Source organism: Stigmatopora argus, chromosome 12 (genome assembly GCF_051989625.1).
Source record: "Stigmatopora argus isolate UIUO_Sarg chromosome 12, RoL_Sarg_1.0, whole genome shotgun sequence".
In the NCBI taxonomy this organism is placed as follows: domain Eukaryota; kingdom Metazoa; phylum Chordata; class Actinopteri; order Syngnathiformes; family Syngnathidae; genus Stigmatopora; species Stigmatopora argus.
Window position 1 is genome coordinate 12748577 of NC_135398.1, and position 20097 is coordinate 12768673.

A 20097-nucleotide genomic window follows, 5' to 3' on the forward strand; every position below is an offset into this window, starting at 1 on the left:
ATCCTCATGAGGGTTGCGAGCATGCATGTCTTTGGAATGTGGGAGGAAACCAGAGTACCCAGAGGAAACCCACACAGTATTTAACAAGATACACACAGTTAATCAAAGGAAGCTGCTATATATTATCATGTTATATATTCAATTATCATATCATTATTACCATAATAATACAACTAATATATTATACTCTAATTTCTTGTACAAGCTTTGACTTGCAAAAACATTTGGAAGTTTTCTCAGCTGCATTGTGGCAAATGCTGACTTGAAATTGCACCACTGCTTAGTTTGAAAAAAACAACAACAACTTAATTTTGCTCTATTTACAATATAGTTCTCATAAATATAAAGAAATATTCATTGTAAAATATTGGTACAATGAAATCATAAACGTATTTTAAATATATTGTGAATACAATGTACCACTACGATGTTCAATACAATATTGGGATGTGTTAATACGTGAAATCTTCAATTCTAGAAGGATTCATATATTTAATAAAGGGGGGAAAGATATCATTGAAAGATGCAACATGCAAACTCCACACAGGTGGACATGACCTGGATTTGAACCCAGGACCCCAGAGCTGTGAGTGCCGATGTGCCGCTCCTATTGGTTCGTTCGGGACTCAGCTCTCTCACCAGCGGTTTCCATATTTAACTCAGGTTAGTGGAGAGCCATACGCACCCATCAAAAGATCCACATGTGGCTCCAGAGCCATAGGTTCCCTACCCAGTGTGTAAAATATAGCATAGGTTGCCAAAGTGGTTAATGCGTCTGCCGCAGAGTTCTGAGATCGAGGCTTTGATCCCAGGCCTTCTTGTGTGGAGTTTTTTTTTTTTTCCCAGGTAATCTTTAAATCATCAATCCATCCAAAAAGAGTTGGCAGGTTGGACACTAAATCACCTCTAGGTATGAGTGTGAGCCTACTAAATGGTTGAATACTGTGTATACAATAGCTTTGACAATGATAGTAAACAGAAATCTTGCTGGCTTTATTTAATTAGTCATTGGGATGTGCTAAGAGCCAATCTTGGACCTTCCTAAATGTGGATAATTTGTCAATGAATTACTTTTAAAAAACATCAACATTGTGTATATCCTTCACATAAATATGCCTTGGCAATCAAAAATGAATTATTTCCTCAAAAGATTGGAACATTTAATAGTTGTGAGATGCAATAGTCTTTCATGGATGTTCTGAGAGAAAAACAATACAATGTGCATTCCTTAAAGGGGGAATTGATGTTGGATAAACATAGCATTTAGAATGTTTTTGGTGTTTGAACCCACATACAAGCATCTGATCTGTGGCAAACAGAACATTTTGAACTTTACCATTTAAAATAAAGCTGAAAAAACACACATGGAACCTATTACAAAGGATCGCCGTAAACACATAACTCACTCAGACAAGCTCAGTCAAGAGAATACTAAGAAATACCGAAGATGTGTTTTTTTCTAATGATCCGGGAGAACAAAATAGCTTTGAAATAATTTATTCAGTTAGACAAATAGAAAACACCTCTGCTTCCACTCATGATAAAATAGGTCTTAGAGAGGGGTTTCTCTAATACCCGTGATTGGTCAATCAGTACCTGTCATAGATGTCCAATTCATTTCAACTGAAGTGCCATCCTTCACAGTCAACATGGATTGGTTGACTACAGCATCAATGACAGCAAATGATTTAACTAAGATAGAACAATAGAAAACCTATATGACATTTTCCCTGACTTGCAACTGGCCACCAGTTATTTCAACTAGTATTTCCACTGACACTTTTAATATGACATGTTTGATTCATGCCTTTGGTTGCATCAAATAAATCAATGAAAGGATTTCTAAATCTTTCAATAACCAACCACCATCTTCATTATGTGTCAAGCTCACATTCCAGTCTCGCAATTCACAATATATTTAGTAGAATTCAATTAAGTCTAATTTATTCCAATTGGTTTCTTCCATTCTGTAAAAACAACAACATCTAACAAGGCAGATGAACATTTATTGTTGGGTTAAAAACTGATACAGGATGTAAAGATTAAGAAAAACTTGAAGTCAATTAATTCAGTGCTTTAGTCTTTAATGTGGTAATGTTAGACTACAAGATAGATTTTGGATGCATGTGTGCCATCAGGAGTAAGAGATTAAAAAAAATACTAAAAAGTACAGATCTGAGTGAAAACCATGGAGATGCATTACTGCAGTAGGTGTAACTGAAATATAAATCCAAAGTATTTTGTTCAATTTGGACCCAACCACTTGTCTTTAGTTTGATCTTTTCCCCTACAAATGGCAGCTTTTCATAACTAAAACAGATGCCCAGGTATAGTCCCCTGCTGTCAAAACGCCTTAGCTCATTCATATAATCATTTAAATTTACATCAGCTCTCTTCGATTGTTCAGATTTCAGAGTTCAGTAGGCATCTGGGCTTCTCCCTTTCAGATTGATCCATAACGATTACGCATTAGGTGTGATGGTTGTCCCCATCAGATGTGGATCAAGTGGGTCTTCAGACAAGTTCAAGTACCTACGCAAAGACAATACAAAAACAAAATAATAAAAGTTCATGTCAATACTACCTTGACATTAACTTTTAAGCAGTAAGATTCATGACTGCTGGATTGACAGAGTGGGATGATGGGACCCCTCTTTAATTTAGCGGAGCTGAGACTGTGTATTTGATAGGCTACAGCAACCTCTTGAGCATGACCAGCACAGATCTGAACATTGTGAAATCAAGGCACATCACACATTTAAATCTTTTGAAATCAAGGCATTTTTTCCATTTTTTGAGCAGTAAAAAGTGGACTCGGTACATTCCTTTTGACAGATTATGGTTATGTGATTCTTCATAATAAATGTACCATCACATTCTAAACCATAATTTAAGAAAATGGAATCAGTGTTTGCGATTGGGTCTGCTAATGTCTGCATCTCATGTCAGTACAATCGCATTCCACAAAACTACCTACTATCTACGAAGTAATAGAAAATGTATGCAAACCTTGATTGTTCCTTGACTGTTTGCAGCAATCAACACATTAGACTCCTGAAAAATGAAATCACATTTGCAAAACAGATCAATAGAATAGCTCCAAACGGACTATTGGTGAGGTAAAAATGCTATCCCATCAGCACATTTCTATACAAGATAAATGCAATAGGATAGCAAAAATAAAAACTCACTCCATCTGGTAGAGCCCTCCAACAGACAGCACTGACAAACTCATTGGTGTCATCTTCCTTCTTATCTTTGTCAAGCACACTCTTTACAGTGTCAAACTTGAATGTTAAAAGTGTTTTGGAAAGTCCTTTGTAGTACAGGTATAAGGAATTGTTCTCACTGCCTGCACACACAGATTTTTGTAATTTAGTAATGTACATTCCTGGATGTTTAAAATAGAAAATAAAAATTAGCAAAAAAATGTCATTATGCACGATCAGTATTCATTCAGAACAATTCTGCAATTGGCTGGCAACCGATTCCTGGGCTCCAGCACCTCCGGAAGATGAATGAATGAGTGGATATTCAAAACAGAACCCAAAGATTTACCACAGGCAATATAGTCTCCATTAGAAGCCAGGCCGACAAAATTCTTCTCATTGATGTGACCCTTGAAGGAGCGCAGGCAATGGGGTTTGTTGACATTCCACAGCTTCAGCTGACTGTCTGTTGACCTGAGATATGATTTACAACATAGACAATTTTTGTCAGGATATTTTGGTGTAACAATTGCATTTCGCTATTTAGACCAGTGGTTCTTAAACTTGTTGGAGCTGCCCAACCCCACCAGTTTCCAATGCGCATTCACCGAACCCTACTTTAGTGTAAAATAAAATATGATTTTGTTTAATTTCAAGATATATAAATTCCTCGGAGCACTGATTGGCCAAGAAATGTCACGTGATCATCAGCAGCCAGTGAAGGTCGGTACTCGGACGTTTCGTCGAAAGACGTTTGGTCCGCGGACATTTGGTCCCCGGACGTTTGGTCGACCGGACGTTTGGTAGAACGGGTTCGGGAGTCCCGAGGTTTGAGTCACAAGACTTTCATTTGTTTAACCCTAACCCTATTCACTCAATGTTAAATAATAGTCATTAAATCCCTATTCACCCAATGTTAAAATCTATCAATTGCATGCGACCAAACGTCCGTTCTAGCAAACGTCCGGTCGACCAAACGTCCGGTCGACCAAACGTCCGGGGACCAAACGTCCGGGGACCAAACGTCTTTCGACGAAACGTCCGGAGACCAAATGTCTTTCGACGAAACGTCTGTGGACCAAACGTCTTTCGACGAAACGTCCGGTCACGGTGATGGTCAAGCGGGGCATGTTATTGTGAATAGACATGAGTCGATGTGTCTTGACCTCCGCGACAGAGGCTCCAGTTCGATCGAACCCAGGTTAAGAACCACTGGTTTAGACAGAGATTGTTAAAAGAGGTTAAGAATAAATTAATGCGGGTTAGTCCGACAAGGAACAGAATTAATTACACAAAAGACTATTTCCTCAAAACTATGTAGAGAAAAGGGTCTCAAACTCAACTTATCTGGGAAATGTATCAAATTTTCAATAAAGTACAACTAATCAAATCTTCTTAATGTTAATGGAAAACATTTCAGAATACAGTGGTACCTCTAATTAATTTGTTCCAGAAGTGGTTTTGTAACTTGAACTTTTTTATAAGTAGTCACATTTTAAATGTAATGTGTTTCAATGTCCTCAAGTAAACACTATAAAAATGACAAAAGTATTTAAATTTTGTACGAAATATGTGTTAGAAGTAAAAGAAAACTATTTACTAAACCATTACAATGATTTCTGGCATATTATTTTGTAATATCACTCAACTGGACATTCTTACCAGAATTAGATCTACATAGGAAAAAGTATAGAAAAAAGGATCCTCAGTGACATATAAACAAGAGTACACTTACGCAGAAACAATTTCCTCTCCATTAACAAACTTGGCATAGGAAACAGCTTTCCGATGGCCCTTGAACACCATAATAGGCTGCTTAGTGTTACGGAGGTCATAGTAATGTACACAGTGATCTGCAAGAAGAAGAAAAAAGAAAATGAGTAGATATTTAGATAATTGGTTAATATCTTACATTACAGAAGGAAACTACATGTCTAAGGTAAGCAGCGGGCAAGTCAGAGGAGCAATGATGCTTATGTATTATCAAGTGTTGGTGTGTACTGTGTGTGCCCTTTACTTTCTTGCCCATTTGAGATTGGGTTAAGCAATTTAAAGTAAAACTGGTCTGAATGTCAGTGACATGCTTTTATTACAAATACCAAGAGAAGCAAGTAATTTTAAACACTTCAGAATTTCATACTACTATCCCTGTTTAAGAGAGTTTTTGTTCGAATAGTCATGATGGCGCCGCTCAAGTGGCAGCTAGTAGTGGCAGCTCCGTCCGCTCTTGCTCGTTTTGTTTTTTTTGCTGCTTTTCTGTCTTAATGATTCTTAATGATCCCATATAGTTTGGTTTGCTTTGTACTTTGTGCTTTTTGCTTTGTTGTTCTGCGGCCTTTGCGACTGTATTGTCTAACTTGTAACTATGTGTAACTATGCCTTTCCTGTATCTACATTTTCACCCTCTTGCTACTGTGACAATGAAATTTCCCGAATACGGGATGAATAAAGTTATCCAATCCAATCCAAATAAAATACAAATACATCATATTTCATATAATATGAATAAAAATTGAGCACAAGTAACAAAGACATAGTTTGGATTTCCATTGTTTGAGGTTGTAGACCAAATTAGACTGGGCAATTAGTGTGCAGTTATGTGCATGTGGTACATGCCAAGGACAGTGTGCAAACAAATTGGGAACCATTTTTTAAATTTTGTTTTACCTCCAAATTTGTCAAAAGGGTAGTGTATGAATTAGCTTGGAAATATAAAATTAACAATAGTAAATAGTAATTTTGAAAAATAGTTTCTGCTTAAAAAGAGTACATTAAAGTGGATTATAATAGCCAGTAGCACAAAAAAAACTTAATACCGACTCTGATGACAAGAGTACCTGCACAACCAAAGGCGAGATGATAGCGGGAGGTTGGACTGAATTTAACACAGCAGACATTAGCTTTAGCTTCGATGCTGGCCACAGAATTGTCCAGATTGGTTGACCACAACTTCACTGAAAATAAAAGTACATGAAACAACATTCAATTATGTGTAAAGGTCAGGATTAGTGCCATTATTTTTCAGCGTCATGACAAAAGCAGTGTGATTTTGGTGCTGGAAATTATCAAGATTGATTTTATTTGTTGCCGAGTCACAAATGATATTCTTAAACAACCTTTAGCATCATCAGAGCCAGACGCTAACAACTTTGGGTCCATCAGATTAAAGTCCACACTCCAGCATCTTTTCTCATGCTCCTGCAAATAAAGAAAACGTAAGGGTTCAAAATATTATGTGACGGAATGAAAAATATAAGGTGATGTGATCAGCAATATCAAGTGAATGAATGCAAGTACCTGGTACACTTTTGACCTTTGACCGGTAAATCCATCCCATAATATGACTGTACCCTCATAGTCACTGCTGGCTAGGAGGTTCTTGTGATAGCTACTCCAGCTGATACAGCTACAAGGATGGAAATAACAGTTCATTTAATAATGACATTAGAATGATCCAGATTCCATGAATTACCTAACTTTTGTAAGGGATTTTCACCTGATTTTTGAATTACATGTCATTTCATTGACAGGATAGTGAATGTCCACTGCATCTTGGATCACAGTGCCATATTCAAACACCTTGATCTTCTTTGTCACACCAGCAATGGCAAAGTAGTCACAATCACGGTCAAATTCAATGCTAAAAAGAAAGAAAGAAAAAAATGTTGACTTGTTATGGTAATGAACTCTATAAAACCGTGAAAAACAAATAAAGCAAATAAAATCCTCAATAATCCACTTGTAGAGACAAATAATACATTACCTACTTTACTTTGTTCAAAACAGTTGTTCCCACTTTTATATACGCAAGAATATTTATTGAAATATTCTTTCATGTTTGTAGCACATAAACACACACACAAATATCCCCTACTATATGGCTTCCTACTAGCAGACAACTATGCCATAAATAAAAAATGCGGCTAAAACCAAAATGAAAAGCAGAAGCTGTTTAGAATTTATTTTTGTTTTTAGATTTGCCTGGGGCTGCTTAACCACAACGAATTGTCATGTTGCCCAACTGTTGTTGTGGCGCTTCCATTTATTTTCTTTGTGAGGGTGTGCAAGACAAGTGGACACTCGTAGTTTCATGTCAATAGAGGGCGCCATCATGCCAGATATGGTTGGCACCACACTTTTTTTGTCGAACTGCCTCCAAAATAGAAAGCTTGGAGAAAATAATAAAAATGTTTAGGAAGTAACTCTCACATTGACCACAGACACATTTTGGGAGATCAATAGAAAGATACCTATTTTTTTGCCCATTTAAGTCTTGTCGCCCACTGCATGGGCATTGTAAAGATACATTGGAGACACTAATATTTTTTATGGTTTAAAAAAACCTCAAGTAAATTTCACATTATTTCATTAACTACTACATAAACGCGTGTGCAATTCCTGCAATTTTTTTTCATTATACCTAGAGACTATACTGGAGCCGTTATAGAGGTCACTGGCATAGGAAAGGGTGGCCAGGGGTCGCACAGAATTGTAGCGTGTGAACTTAGAAAGACACTCCATAAAGTCATCCAGCTGGTTCAAGTTCCTCCCTTCATCTGAGAAAAAAAAAAAGAAAAACAAAACATGAGCAAGAGGAATTCAGAGTATGATGCAATATGGACGGTAAGATTTATAGCAGGTACACCATTAAATTTATTTTTCTTACCAAACACCAGTATGTAGATAACTGAATATAATAAACCCTAAACAGTATGCTCATGCAATTTTGGGTGTTCACATGGCAATATGGGCATCGCACATATTAAATAACTGGATCTTTAGTCCAACTTCTGGCTATACCTTGGAATTTTAAAGAGCGTCAATTTTTTTTCTCGGTTTCAGTCAAACGTTGAGTTAGTAAATCCGAAGTATGCTCAGATGAGCAATAGAGAATCCTCGACACAAACTCCCTTAAGAGGATTTTTGTTGACATATTTTCGGCGCAGGCGCAGTTGGTTGTGGGAGACGAAGTCCCAAACGTAATTGCAGGGAGTGAAAATAAGACAAATAGTTAGCGGGTAAAATCCATGTCGAAACACTTCAAATATCTCAAGACTGGATGAGATTTAGATACAAGTTTAAAATATGTAATGCCGACAAAATCCAAGTAATTATACAGTAGTGACTAAATACCCACTCCAACTTCCATGACCAAAGTAAGCCTCACAAATCATCAATAAAAACAGTACAAATTCCAGGCTTTCTTCGAAGTATTTCCACCCGCATACTTTGTCAAAGTAGCATACCCGTATACCTCTTGTACAGACGCTCCCCTACTTACGAACATTCGAGTTACGAACAACGGTACATACTAACATGTCTGCAAATTGCGTTTTTGTCGAAAAATGTTCGTAAGTTTGATTTTGTATTGCGCGCCTTTTTCCGAGTAGTGCTTCTTTCCGCCGCTAATACCGACGCCTGGTGCTGTGAGCGCTCAGCTCACCCAGCATCTACCTTCCTCTGCCCAGTTCGTTGCAATGCGGAAGTGCGTGAACGTATCTCCAGTGCGCAAAGAACCTTTTTCATTTGTATCATTAAATATCTCGTGCATCCATTATTGAATATTGTTGGTGAAAAGCGAAAGGCTTCTATTGTGGGAGGTGCAAGGAAGAGGCAAGCCATTTCAGTTGAAATGAGTGGCAATAATAACGAAGCTTGATGCGCGTCAGAAAGTGGTGAGCGTTGCACGTGAATACAACTTGAATTGTTCGACCGTCAGTACCATTTATAAACATAAAGATCGAGCAGCAGGACCCAAATATTGAACGTTGCACAAAGTTTGCAAATCAATTGAATGATGCCATACAGTGCTACCGCATCATTTATGATGAAAAAAAGAAAACTGCAATCGTCATTAGATAGCTTCTTTCGGCCAGTTTCTAGTAAATCTCTCTCTCTAATGTATGTATACAGTACTGTATGTATTTTCTCCATTTTATTAAATGTTTTTTTCAGTACAAACCAGTGTGTGTTACTTATACAAGCCTTAAACATACAAATGCACGTATATAAATCTTCAATATACTTATATAGGCCTTAAACATAAATTATAATACAAAATATAGCACTGAGCAACTTACGAACAAATTCAACTTATGAACAATCGCTCGGAACCTAACTCGTTCGTAAGTAGGGGAGTGTCTGTATAGCACTTATCAACAAATGAAATGTTGCTCAGGGTGGATTGTAATACGTATAATACTTGTTCAATTATAGATGGAGTTGTATATTAACCCTGCGTGGCAGACACTTGGTTGCATTGTGTTGCCGCCCCTTTTTCCATATTTACTGGAGGTTAGGGTAGCAATCCGGTGAAGGATTTTACTGCTGTACTAATCCAATTTGCAGTGTTTGCACAACTACTTTGTTTAATGATGTATTTAAAGAAACAATTCATGAATTAATGAAGGACAAGATAATATCTACCTGAGATACGTGACATTTTGTTGGAGAAGTAACACTGCTCAAGATCTTCAAAATGAGCAGTTAACCTTTTTCTCCTTGATGCAAGTGTGCTGTTATACCAGGTCTGTCTTTTCCCCTACAATTAAGAAAAATCTCATTAGCTCAAAAGATATGAAAATTTTTGACATGAAATACGAGACTTCAAATCAAATCACTCGTCTTGCTTACCTGGGTTGTTCCACCAAATTCTGGCGGCTGGGTATAGTTTGGGGGCTCAATTATACTACTACAGCTATCAGCAAAAGGAGAGACAATCTTGTGTTATTAACATTCATTAGACAGTGTATTTTTAAAACTGGATGTTCATGAAAAAAGTAGCTAGAAAAATCATATTATTTCAATTTCCCAAATTTCCCAAGCTAATGTTTTGAAATCTGAAACGCTTACTGGAAAAGTTTGACCTTCTTTACTTTGAGCAATAAATAGCATTTATCTATTTTGTATCTTACACTGGGCTTAAAATTTTTTTCTACATTTGGTCTGAGAGTTGTTTTTAACCCAATATTGGGTGCAGAACCCAAATATAATTCAATTATTTCTCCATCACATCTAGCTTGCTGACTAGATGATTCTTGTTTTCCTAAGAAAGAATACTGTTATGCGTATGCAAACAAATCAATACAAATATTTTTTAGAAAATTAAAAGAAACATTAGGAGTGAAATGTGTGCAAAAATCGATCATGACTACCATGTTTATTTAACACTAAACATTATAATTGTGTGCATAGATTTTAGTACGTAAGCTGCAGAGAAGAAAAAAAAGATTGCCTTGGGAAAAATGGCTGCATATTTGGATTCAGCATGCCAATGTTAGATTTATTTGTCATAAAAATCTGACTCAACAGAATTTTTCCAAGTTTTTCCCCCCAAAAAATTGTTTCCCAGTGTAATGTACTGTACTTAAAAAAGCAGAGAGAAGACAATTTGATGGGGTCTAGTTGTACCTGGGTAATGGTGAGGGTGCCTCAACATTGGGTACTGTGCATTCTGACTCCACTGGAGAGTACAGCCCACTCATTTCCTGGAAGGAAACATAAATAAAATAAGAGGATTTTTCCTGACTAGATGTGATCATTCCCAGGTAAAGAACAATCGGCACTGTTCCTCTTTTTATTACTATCATTATTGTTTAGTTTGATAAAACATCTTACCTCAACACGTTTAATATCCTCTTCAAGAAAGTTTAGCTCCTTCTGTAGTTGTTCCAGTTGCTGTCAAAACAGCCACATGGAAATAAGGTGGTGTCTTCAAAGTCATTCTTTTTAACAGGTTATAGTTAAAAAGCTATTTATAGCAATTGTACCTCTCTCTTGTTTCTCCTGGCTTCGTTAAGAAACTCCATAAGAATCTGCCTTTGAGCTGCTTGGGATTCCTAGTTGAATTAAACAAATGGCGGATTAATTTGTACTCTTTTTAATGAATAAAATTTCATATAAATAATAATATAAAAGAAAAAAATTAAAAAGACAAGCAGAACCAACCATGAGTTTTTGTTAGGCAGTTGAGCCTGACTAAGCCCCTTGGCATATCAAAGTATTATGGGATGTTAAAAATTGTGGCCAGGACCATTACATACTTTAAATAGCCCATCTATTGAAGGCGCTCTTTGTAGTGTGGAAAATACGGTACTTTTCTTTACCAAATATCATTGCCAATAACAAGGATCTGATTTGTATTTGTGTAGTAATCTTTAACCAAACAGCAACAAGAATAAGAGACTTTACTATCTATAGTGAAACTGGTGCTACAAATATCCTAACATAAATTGTAGGTTATATTAATGATGGAATGTTTTGGGAACTATTTCTCTTGGCTTTATTTTCTATCAATAAAGAAAACCATTTTAACAGGCGTGGATGGACTTTATTTATCATCTTCATATGCACAGAATAAAGCCAATCGGAAACGTAAAAAGTCCTGGCCGTAAAAAAAATATCGACTTTCTTTTATGTTTATCACCCGGGCTTACCGCCTCCAGCTGTTTCTTTTTCTGAACCAGTAGCTCCAACATTAGATTAACATTGGCCAGGTCCAAGTTCTCTTGGTCCGGACTCAATACATCCTGGAAAATATGCCACCTGGATCCATTCTAGGGATCAAATGAATCAATGAAATGTAAGAAGCTTTTCCTTTTTTTACAGCCTAAATGTCATTAAAATAGGACAGTTGTGAAAGCAATTTACTTACAGGATGATCTAATTTTAGCCTCTTCTCCTCTGATCTTTGCTTCTGTTTAAGGATCAGTTCATTAACTGGTGATAGTGAAAGAAAAGCAAGTTCTCTGAGTAAGTGAAAAACAGAAAACAGGGAAGCAGCCTCGGCCAGTGCAGTCTCATGTTTTTCCATAAATAGAAAACTAAAGCACAATGTACTTCCACTAGAGGTGGGGGGAAAAATCTTATTGCAATATTTCTGGCCAATAGTATGATTTCATTGCTATTTGTGATTTTCTTAAATTCAAGCTTCAGTGAAAAATTCACGATAGAGTCCCATTTACAAACATGACATAAAATGACATATCATCAAAACATTATACAGTAATAAGGCAACAATGCTACATTAGCTGTGTGGGTAGCCCTTTTTTAATTTTTAAAAATTGCTATCAAAAAGTTATTAAGTGGTGCTTTCTTGTCTAACATGTAATTGTGTGTAAATATGCATGTAATGACATTTGTTTCTACAAAAAAAAGTATCATGTTTGAATGGTTGAAAAATTAATTAGTGGGACATACACTAACAACTTAAAAAAGAGACGGAGGCCTGATCTATATTGTGAAAAATTCATAACATGTTATGATTTGAGTTCGTTTACAGTAGTAGTATATCTTTTGTGATAATTATGATGAACATAAATGTAGATATTTCCTGTTAAAAGGGACAGAATGGAGCAGATTTATTCTCATTTGTCTTCTGCTTTATAATCTGCATTTTCATTGGTGGTAATAGTTCTACCTTTGAACTGATTACTTTTCATTTTAATAATACATAGTGAACAACATTTTAAACAAAAGAAGAATTTACCTTCTGCCAGAACATTTATCTGAACTAAAAAGCTCCAATATGCAGTAAGCATCAAGCATTTAATAAAATGTAAATTCCATTGTAGCCACAACCTACCGAGAAAGTTTGGGTAAAGTTGATCGACGTTATCAACAATGTAGTTGCATTTGGGGCACCTGTTGCTATCTTCCAGACTCTGCCGGATGCATTTGAAGCTGCAAACGATAAAGTAGTTGCAATTAAAGCTTTAAATCTCACAAATAATCAAGTCCAGTTTGAGAAAATATAGACATAATAAATGAGAAACTCATTAATTTGACACTGGTAATGGATTAATAAACTTAGGACAATTCTTGAGCCAATTGATTCTTTTGAGAAATAATCTACAACTTAGAAAATACTCGATACCAATATCGATATTGCACGAATTAAAAAAACAACAAATTGTGTTATTTTAATTAAAGAAAATTTACCCTATCACAACAAATTTCTGGGGATCTCTGGTAGCTCAACAAAAATTAAATAAATGACTAAAACAAATGAAGAATATGTGTATCGTAATATTTGCAACCAAATATCATGTTATTACAATATTTCAGTATCAGTACTTTTGACAACACTAGCCGTGCCACTGCGCAGTCGAGGAACCTCTATGATAGTCAAAATACTGGCTAGCACCTCTTCAATTAATTTTAATGTATCCATATTTGGACATGTAGTTATATGCTCAGGTGCCCAAGCCCAAACCCTTGCAAATAAGTATTTTATGCATCCTTTTCCATCTATCCCTTGTTCACAGCAAATCATCCCCATTCTCATCTTAATAAATGAAACATTTTCTGCCCAATATTACAATATAGACACATGGATGCAGGCAAATCAACATCAATCACAAGCCCCTAGTAATCTTAGATAATCTTTCAAATACACTTACCAAAAACTGTGTCCACACTTTGTCATGTGTGCTTCTTCTATCATTTCGAAGCAAATAGGGCTAGAAGAAGAAAACACCAACCAGTTATATTCTGTAAGCTGTAACTATGAACATGAATATGGTCCCTTCTTTACAGTCTTTGGCAGCGGCCCCCAACCTTTTTCTCACCGCGGATTGGTAAAGCTCTTTCTATTTTCTAGCGGACTGGCTAATGGGGAGGGCGAAAATTTAAGACAAAATTGTGTGAGGGTGCACGAACGACACTCACGACAAGAAAAAAGTCCCAAGCATAATAGCAATTATTCATTATTATTATGATAACAACTTTTCTCATTTCAAGTAAGAGGGCATTAATATTTTTATACTCTGACGGACCGGCACTAGGTCGCTCGCGGACCGGTGGTTGGGGACCACTGCTCTATGGGCACACATTTCGGAAAAAAATAGCTCCTCTTTAAAGATAATTTATTAACAAAATGATACAAGTAGAAGTAAAAAAAATAAATTTAAATAGACTTTGATGCACAGCTTGCTGACACCAAAATACTCATATTTAAAATTTAAATATAACAAGACGGATTGGTCTCCAGATGTCCATAGTTTACAGGTATATTATACATTGCATTTTTTTTTTACATGGTGCACTCTGTATACATCATCCTCAGGGTACATTTCAGTCAACAGCTTCGTTAATTCTGTGGCTGCACATATCTCATTGGAACACACTCATTCACCACTACTATTCCAATTATAAAACACTCACCAAACAAAATCGTTGCTTTTATCTTCATAGGAGTTCAACAGGCCGTTGTAAAGCGGCGCTTGATGGAGAGACCTCTTCCTGCTCCCGGAGGACGCAGAAGGTCTACTCAGAGACGCGAACCCGCCTCGGGACGACGACACGGGGGTCAGATTTGGCACAGACATGCCACCATCACCCGCCGCTGCCAGTGTCCGGGAGGGCACAACATTTACAGAGTTGTTGCCATTGCTCGTGACGCCGTTGCTTGCACCACTAGTGTTCACGGTGGCTCCTGTACCACTGTTGTTACTAGTACTGCTACTTGTGCTGGGCACAGAACTTGCACTGCCAGCGATTTGCGGGGACCTCTTGTTTGACATCATGCAAATCCCACTCGAAGACCCCCCCAATCCGCGGTGGTGTTATTCCAATTATCCGGACGCTACTTCTTGGCTACTTAAGCCGACTGCCCAGATCGCTACTTGGTTTATATGCTAACATCCTGGCAAGGGTGGCACATCATAGAGTGGATTTCCAATTACTTGTTGGCGTTTGCCCAACCTTTCTCGACGCTAGAGCCCGACGAACAGTTACAATATCAGATTAAATACGTGACCATTAAAACAGGGAAAACAACTACCTTCTCACTATGCAGACAATTAGCCGGCTAGGCACATTTAGCTACAGAGAGAGGGCTAGCATAAGTTTGTTTGATTGGCCAGCTACGCAGTGTCCGCCTTGGCGTTCTGCACACTGCCCTCCAGTGGTTAGGGGTAGAATCGCGTCTTTTGTCAATTTTATGTTTGATTTAGTACTGACCATCTAATAGGCTACGACGCTTATTTTCGGTTAATTGCGCCCGCAAATTTATAGTAGTTTTAATGACAGTCACTCTTTTTCAAACTGCTGGAGGGGCGGCCCAGTAGAGCGAGTGGCTAGCACGTCGGCCTCACAGCTCTGGGATCCTGGGTTCAAATCCATGTCATGTCCATCTGTGTGGAGTTTGCATGTTCCCCCTGGGCCTGCGTGGGTTTCCTCTGGGTACTCCGGTTTCCTCCCACATTTCAAAGACATGCATGGTAGGCTGATTGGACACTCTAAATTGCCCCTAGGTATGGGTGTGAGTGTGCTTGGTTGTCTGTCTCCTTGTGCCCTGTGATTGGCTGACCACTGATTCAGGGTGTCCCCTGCCTCTGGCCCGGAGAAAACTGGGATTGGCTCCAGCACCCCCTGCGACCCTAATGAGGATAAAGCGGTTCAGAAAAATGAGATGAGATGCTCATACACTCATCATGAGCAATTTAGAGTGTTCAACCATTCATTTTCTGCTCATCCTGTTTTAATTTTTATCTTGATTTGTTTTTTTTTTAAATATTTTTTTCCTTTTACATATGTGTGTCTGCACACGTGTGTGGTAACGTATGTATACAACCATATGTGCATATATCATACATGTCAAATTATACATTTTTCCAATATTTTATACATTTTTTTATCATTTCAAATTGTGCACGCCGTATAACAACTTTTGTACGGGAACATTTCCTTGTGTATTTTCTTTTTCAAATTAAAATTCCTCACTATAACAAACGAGGCAGTAGTAGGTCAAGCCACAAAGTGCTGCAGGTACTGGGAACGAGCCAAGAAAAACCCTGTCAAACAAGCATCCACCTGCAGGCAGCTTAGCAAATAAAACTTAAGCGACAATAATGTATTCATAGTCACAGTTTATCCATACTGCTACCCCTTTTTTAACCTACATGTAGCTACAGTATGGGGTCCATCAGATCAGATTGAACATAGATATTCTCATGTTTTTGTTTGTGGAAGAAATTTACTTTTACCATCGTGGGGCACATTAGGTTTTTCAGAAATTAGGAACATTACTGGCTACTACACCAAACAGCGAATTTCCTGTGATGAACTTGATTAGAGTGTCACTCAACCAACGTGTTTATTTTGTGACTAAAAAGCGTGGAAAGTCAGTGTGCTTAAGTTTCAAGATTCTTCCATTTTTGTTTTTTGCCACCTTATTTATTGCCATCAATTATATACTTTCTCAATTTATAAAAATAATGTATTCAAATTCTATCAATCACATTATCACAATACATTTTTCATCATAAAGAAATTAGCTAAGTTAAGAAACATACACAGTTCTGTATACAGTGTCAATGTGTTGCATGAAATTGGTTGGTGAAAAGCCTTCCTTCTTTACTTCCCTCCTTTTTTTTCTTTCTAACCTGCCTCATTTGTTCCGAGTGGATTTTCTCTTCAAACACCCCATCTCCTTTTGATGAAGAGGAAACTGCATGTGTATATCTGAGGGAAATATATGTATTGTGCATGAGATAAAATCTACATCATTGATCAAATGGTAAGGCTAAAATGTGTTCACTCATACTAGAAGGAGTGAGAAGAAGGCGAGTGTGGGCACTGGGGTCAAAACAGACAAGTTCAGATGAAGGATACTCTTTGGAGGTCCCTTTACAGTGGGAGATGAGGCCCTGGTTAAGCACAACCATTCAGACCCTCTTACACATACTGTGCACCTTTTTATCACTCTTCCTCTGTATCTTCCCCATCATCCTCTTTTCCCCCTCATGTTTATGTTTCTCCCCTTAAATCCCACCAATTCTTTCTTTCTTTTACCCATGCAACATTGTTGGGGCTGAATTTCAAAGGGAACTTCTACCATAGAAAAAGAATGACTACAGGTCCCCCAGACAAGCAAACTGGGATTGTGGAATTCCTACCTCCCACTCTGTTTTTCATCCTTTTTGGGGGCCTCTGCCATAGCTTTCAGCACCCTTACCCCCCTATTCCCCCCTTTCCCCCACTGATCCCCCACCCTCAATTTCCAACTCTAGCCAAGGTACTATTCGCAAATTGAGCCTGACAAAAATGGTTGGGTCAGGGGGTGAATAGGGGCAACTTCTCAGATGTCGTTAAACAGCAACAGTTGTCTGTAATGGTGAGTTTTCTGCAATATCTCCTTTTCAAAGTAGCTGGAGAGGCAAATCAATATTTGGTGGAAAGTTTTAAATTAATATAAAACCATGTTATCATACATGGTAATGGCGAAACTGTACTGGGCTGTAATGTACGACACAACCAGACTCCTGTGTACAATTATAGTATTCTCGTATGAAGGAGGCTGATATTATATATTTTGTATATGATATTTAATGGCAAGTTGGCAGGCAGCCTGCCCTGCATCCCCCCAGTGTAGTGTGTGATGTTATAACGGTCTCGGCCAGGCTTTACCTGGACGTGACCGGACGTTTGGTCGAATGGACGTTTGGTCGACGGACAGTTCGTCGAACGGACATTTCGTCGAACGGACATTTCGTCGAACGGACATTTCGTCGAACGGAAGCTTCGTCGCCGGATTCACTCGCTCTCAAAATTATAATCATGAGAGAGAGAGACAGAGAGTTTACTGTTGAAAGCGAGCAACCAGGTAATCTCTCACTCTCAAAATTATAATCATGAGAGAGAGAGTGAGTTTGTAATTGCATTGACAATGTAAGAGCATTAATATCTAAATATCTAATATCAAAATTATCAATAAGTTGCGTATTATTGGCTTGTGTACATGTTATTCGTCGCCGGATTCGCTCGTTCGCCCCGCCCCCGGATTCGCTCGTATTGGGGTGTGTGCACATGTTTTTCAAACTACGGCCCGCGGGCCATACACGGCCCGTTAGTCTTTTTAATCCGGCCTGCTGACGTTGTCCCCGCCGACGTTGTCCAAATTATAGCAAAAATCAATGACCTCATTACCTGGAAGGGCATTTTTTTGCACTTTCTTGTACTACAATGACAATCGAGCCGCCTCGTGGTGGAGAGGTTCACTCAACTGACTTCGGTGTAGGCATGCATGGGCTCGATTCCCACGGGTGGCGTATGTGAGCGCGGATGGTCATTTGTTTCTCTATTTGCCCTACGGCTGACTGGCGACCAGTCTAGGGTGTAGTCTGACTTTCGCCTGAAGTCAGATGGGTTAGGCTCCACCAACCCTTTCGAGGAATGAATGAATGAACTATGACAATAAAGATATTCCACTCCATCTTGATACTATCATTGATTGATTATGATGATACCCACATCGTACCACTGTGTCTGTATGCATACAAAGCACTACTGTCCGGCCGATCAATTATACATGATGTACGTATTCTATTGTATTACAGTTATTTTTTTTCCCTGTGTTACACTATTTTACCTAATTTTTGGTGAAATTATTGCCTTTCATGTTAGATTTTTTAATGAAATTATTTTCAGAGGAGCACTAATCTGCACCGTGATGTTATGACATTTAGCTACATTATGATCTAATTATGCATAGCATGTGTTTACACACATGAGAAGGAATAATAAGGGAAATTGCTCCTCACCTGATGCACACCTGATTTTTTTTCTTCTATGCATTGGAGTATTTTAGCACGTGTTTCATAAAAAAACTTTCTTCATATGCTGAACAGATGTTTTTCACCAGTGAGGACAACCATAGAATGAACGAAAGCTGTAGATTGTAAAAATAGAGGGGGGTGAAAGGTGAGGAGAGGAAAAAAAGTGAGGGAAAGAAGCAGTTGGGGAGATAAAGAAGGAAAGAAAGGTAACAGATACCTCAAAGTCCTAGTGTGCGTCTGTGATTGAGCGATAGAGAGGAAAAGAGACAGTGTGGATGGAGGGCAAATAAAGATTTCAAAACCAAAACAAACAAACATTGTTTCAGCATGAAGACCCCCAGCTCTACCACACACATTAAGAACAAATCTCCAGTCTCATTAATGATCCAATTTGCGATAATTGATTTGTGCTTAACTTGCTTAGCATGTTGAACATCTATATACATATATAAAATGTACCTATATAAAAAAATGTCCTTATAAAAACCGCCTTTTAAGAGGCTATACTATAAATATACATATGTACATACATTAATTCATTTTCAATACAGCTTGTCCTGGTTATTGTCACAGAGTGCTGTAGCCTATCCCAGCCGGCTTTGGGCGAAAGGAAGACTCCACCCAAAACTGGTTGCCGGTCAGTCATAGGGAATCACAGAGATTGGCCACCGATTCTGGGTGTCCCCTGCCCCGTGCCCATAATTGTCAGGGATATGCTCCAGCACCTCCTGCGAACCTTGTGAGGATAAGCGGTTCAGAAAATGAATGAATGGATAAATGTTTGTGTATATACAGAACATTTTACAAGAGTAAAGTGTAAGTAACTATTATGCCCCAAACAAGTAGTAAATGAACAATGTGTAACAATTAAGAAATAAATATGCCACATGGAAATGATTAATGGGCGTTCCGTAACATGTGATTAAGCTATACCTAAAGCATATGTACTTTAAAATACTTTCATAAAATATGGAGGGTAATATGCAATTGCATTGGATATGTGTGACATGGATAATATTACACTTAAATGCCAGTTCCCTTACCCTCAGGCACCACATGGGGTTGGGATGGAAAGGAGAGAGGAGGATTTCCCTTATAAAACAAAATTATGAGGCAAAGGTAGGACAGCCTCCTCAACCACATAACTTTCCCCAACAGTGATGTAAGGGCAAACGGGGCTCATCTGTGAAAAGAGACTGGGGATAGGGGGAGAGAGAGAAAGAGAGAGCGAGAGAGAGAAATTGCTTCGACTGGTGGAGGGAAGCAACCCTCTGTGAAGTGTACAGTTAAACACCACAACCAAGAGAAGCAAACACATGGAGCAGGTTGAG

The 20097-nt window shown here is 38.0% G+C and overlaps 1 protein-coding gene across 1 annotated transcript; it reads right to left on the reverse strand.

The window, feature by feature from the left end:
* Nucleotides 1-1481: 1481 nt before the first annotated feature.
* cop1 (COP1 E3 ubiquitin ligase) lies at nt 1482-15105 on the reverse strand. The gene is made up of 20 exons (XM_077616054.1): nt 14373-15105; nt 13610-13669; nt 12793-12890; nt 11863-11927; nt 11645-11764; nt 10979-11047; nt 10827-10886; nt 10620-10696; nt 9843-9906; nt 9636-9750; nt 7630-7765; nt 6706-6849; nt 6507-6615; nt 6326-6407; nt 6047-6163; nt 4945-5062; nt 3559-3683; nt 3192-3352; nt 3010-3054; nt 1482-2532 (listed from the first exon to the last, which is right to left on the reverse strand). Exons 1-20 carry the CDS (start codon nt 14732-14734, stop codon nt 2515-2517), a joined length of 2145 nt encoding a protein of 714 aa, XP_077472180.1. The 5' UTR covers nt 14735-15105; the 3' UTR covers nt 1482-2514.
* Nucleotides 15106-20097: the final 4992 nt, after the last annotated feature.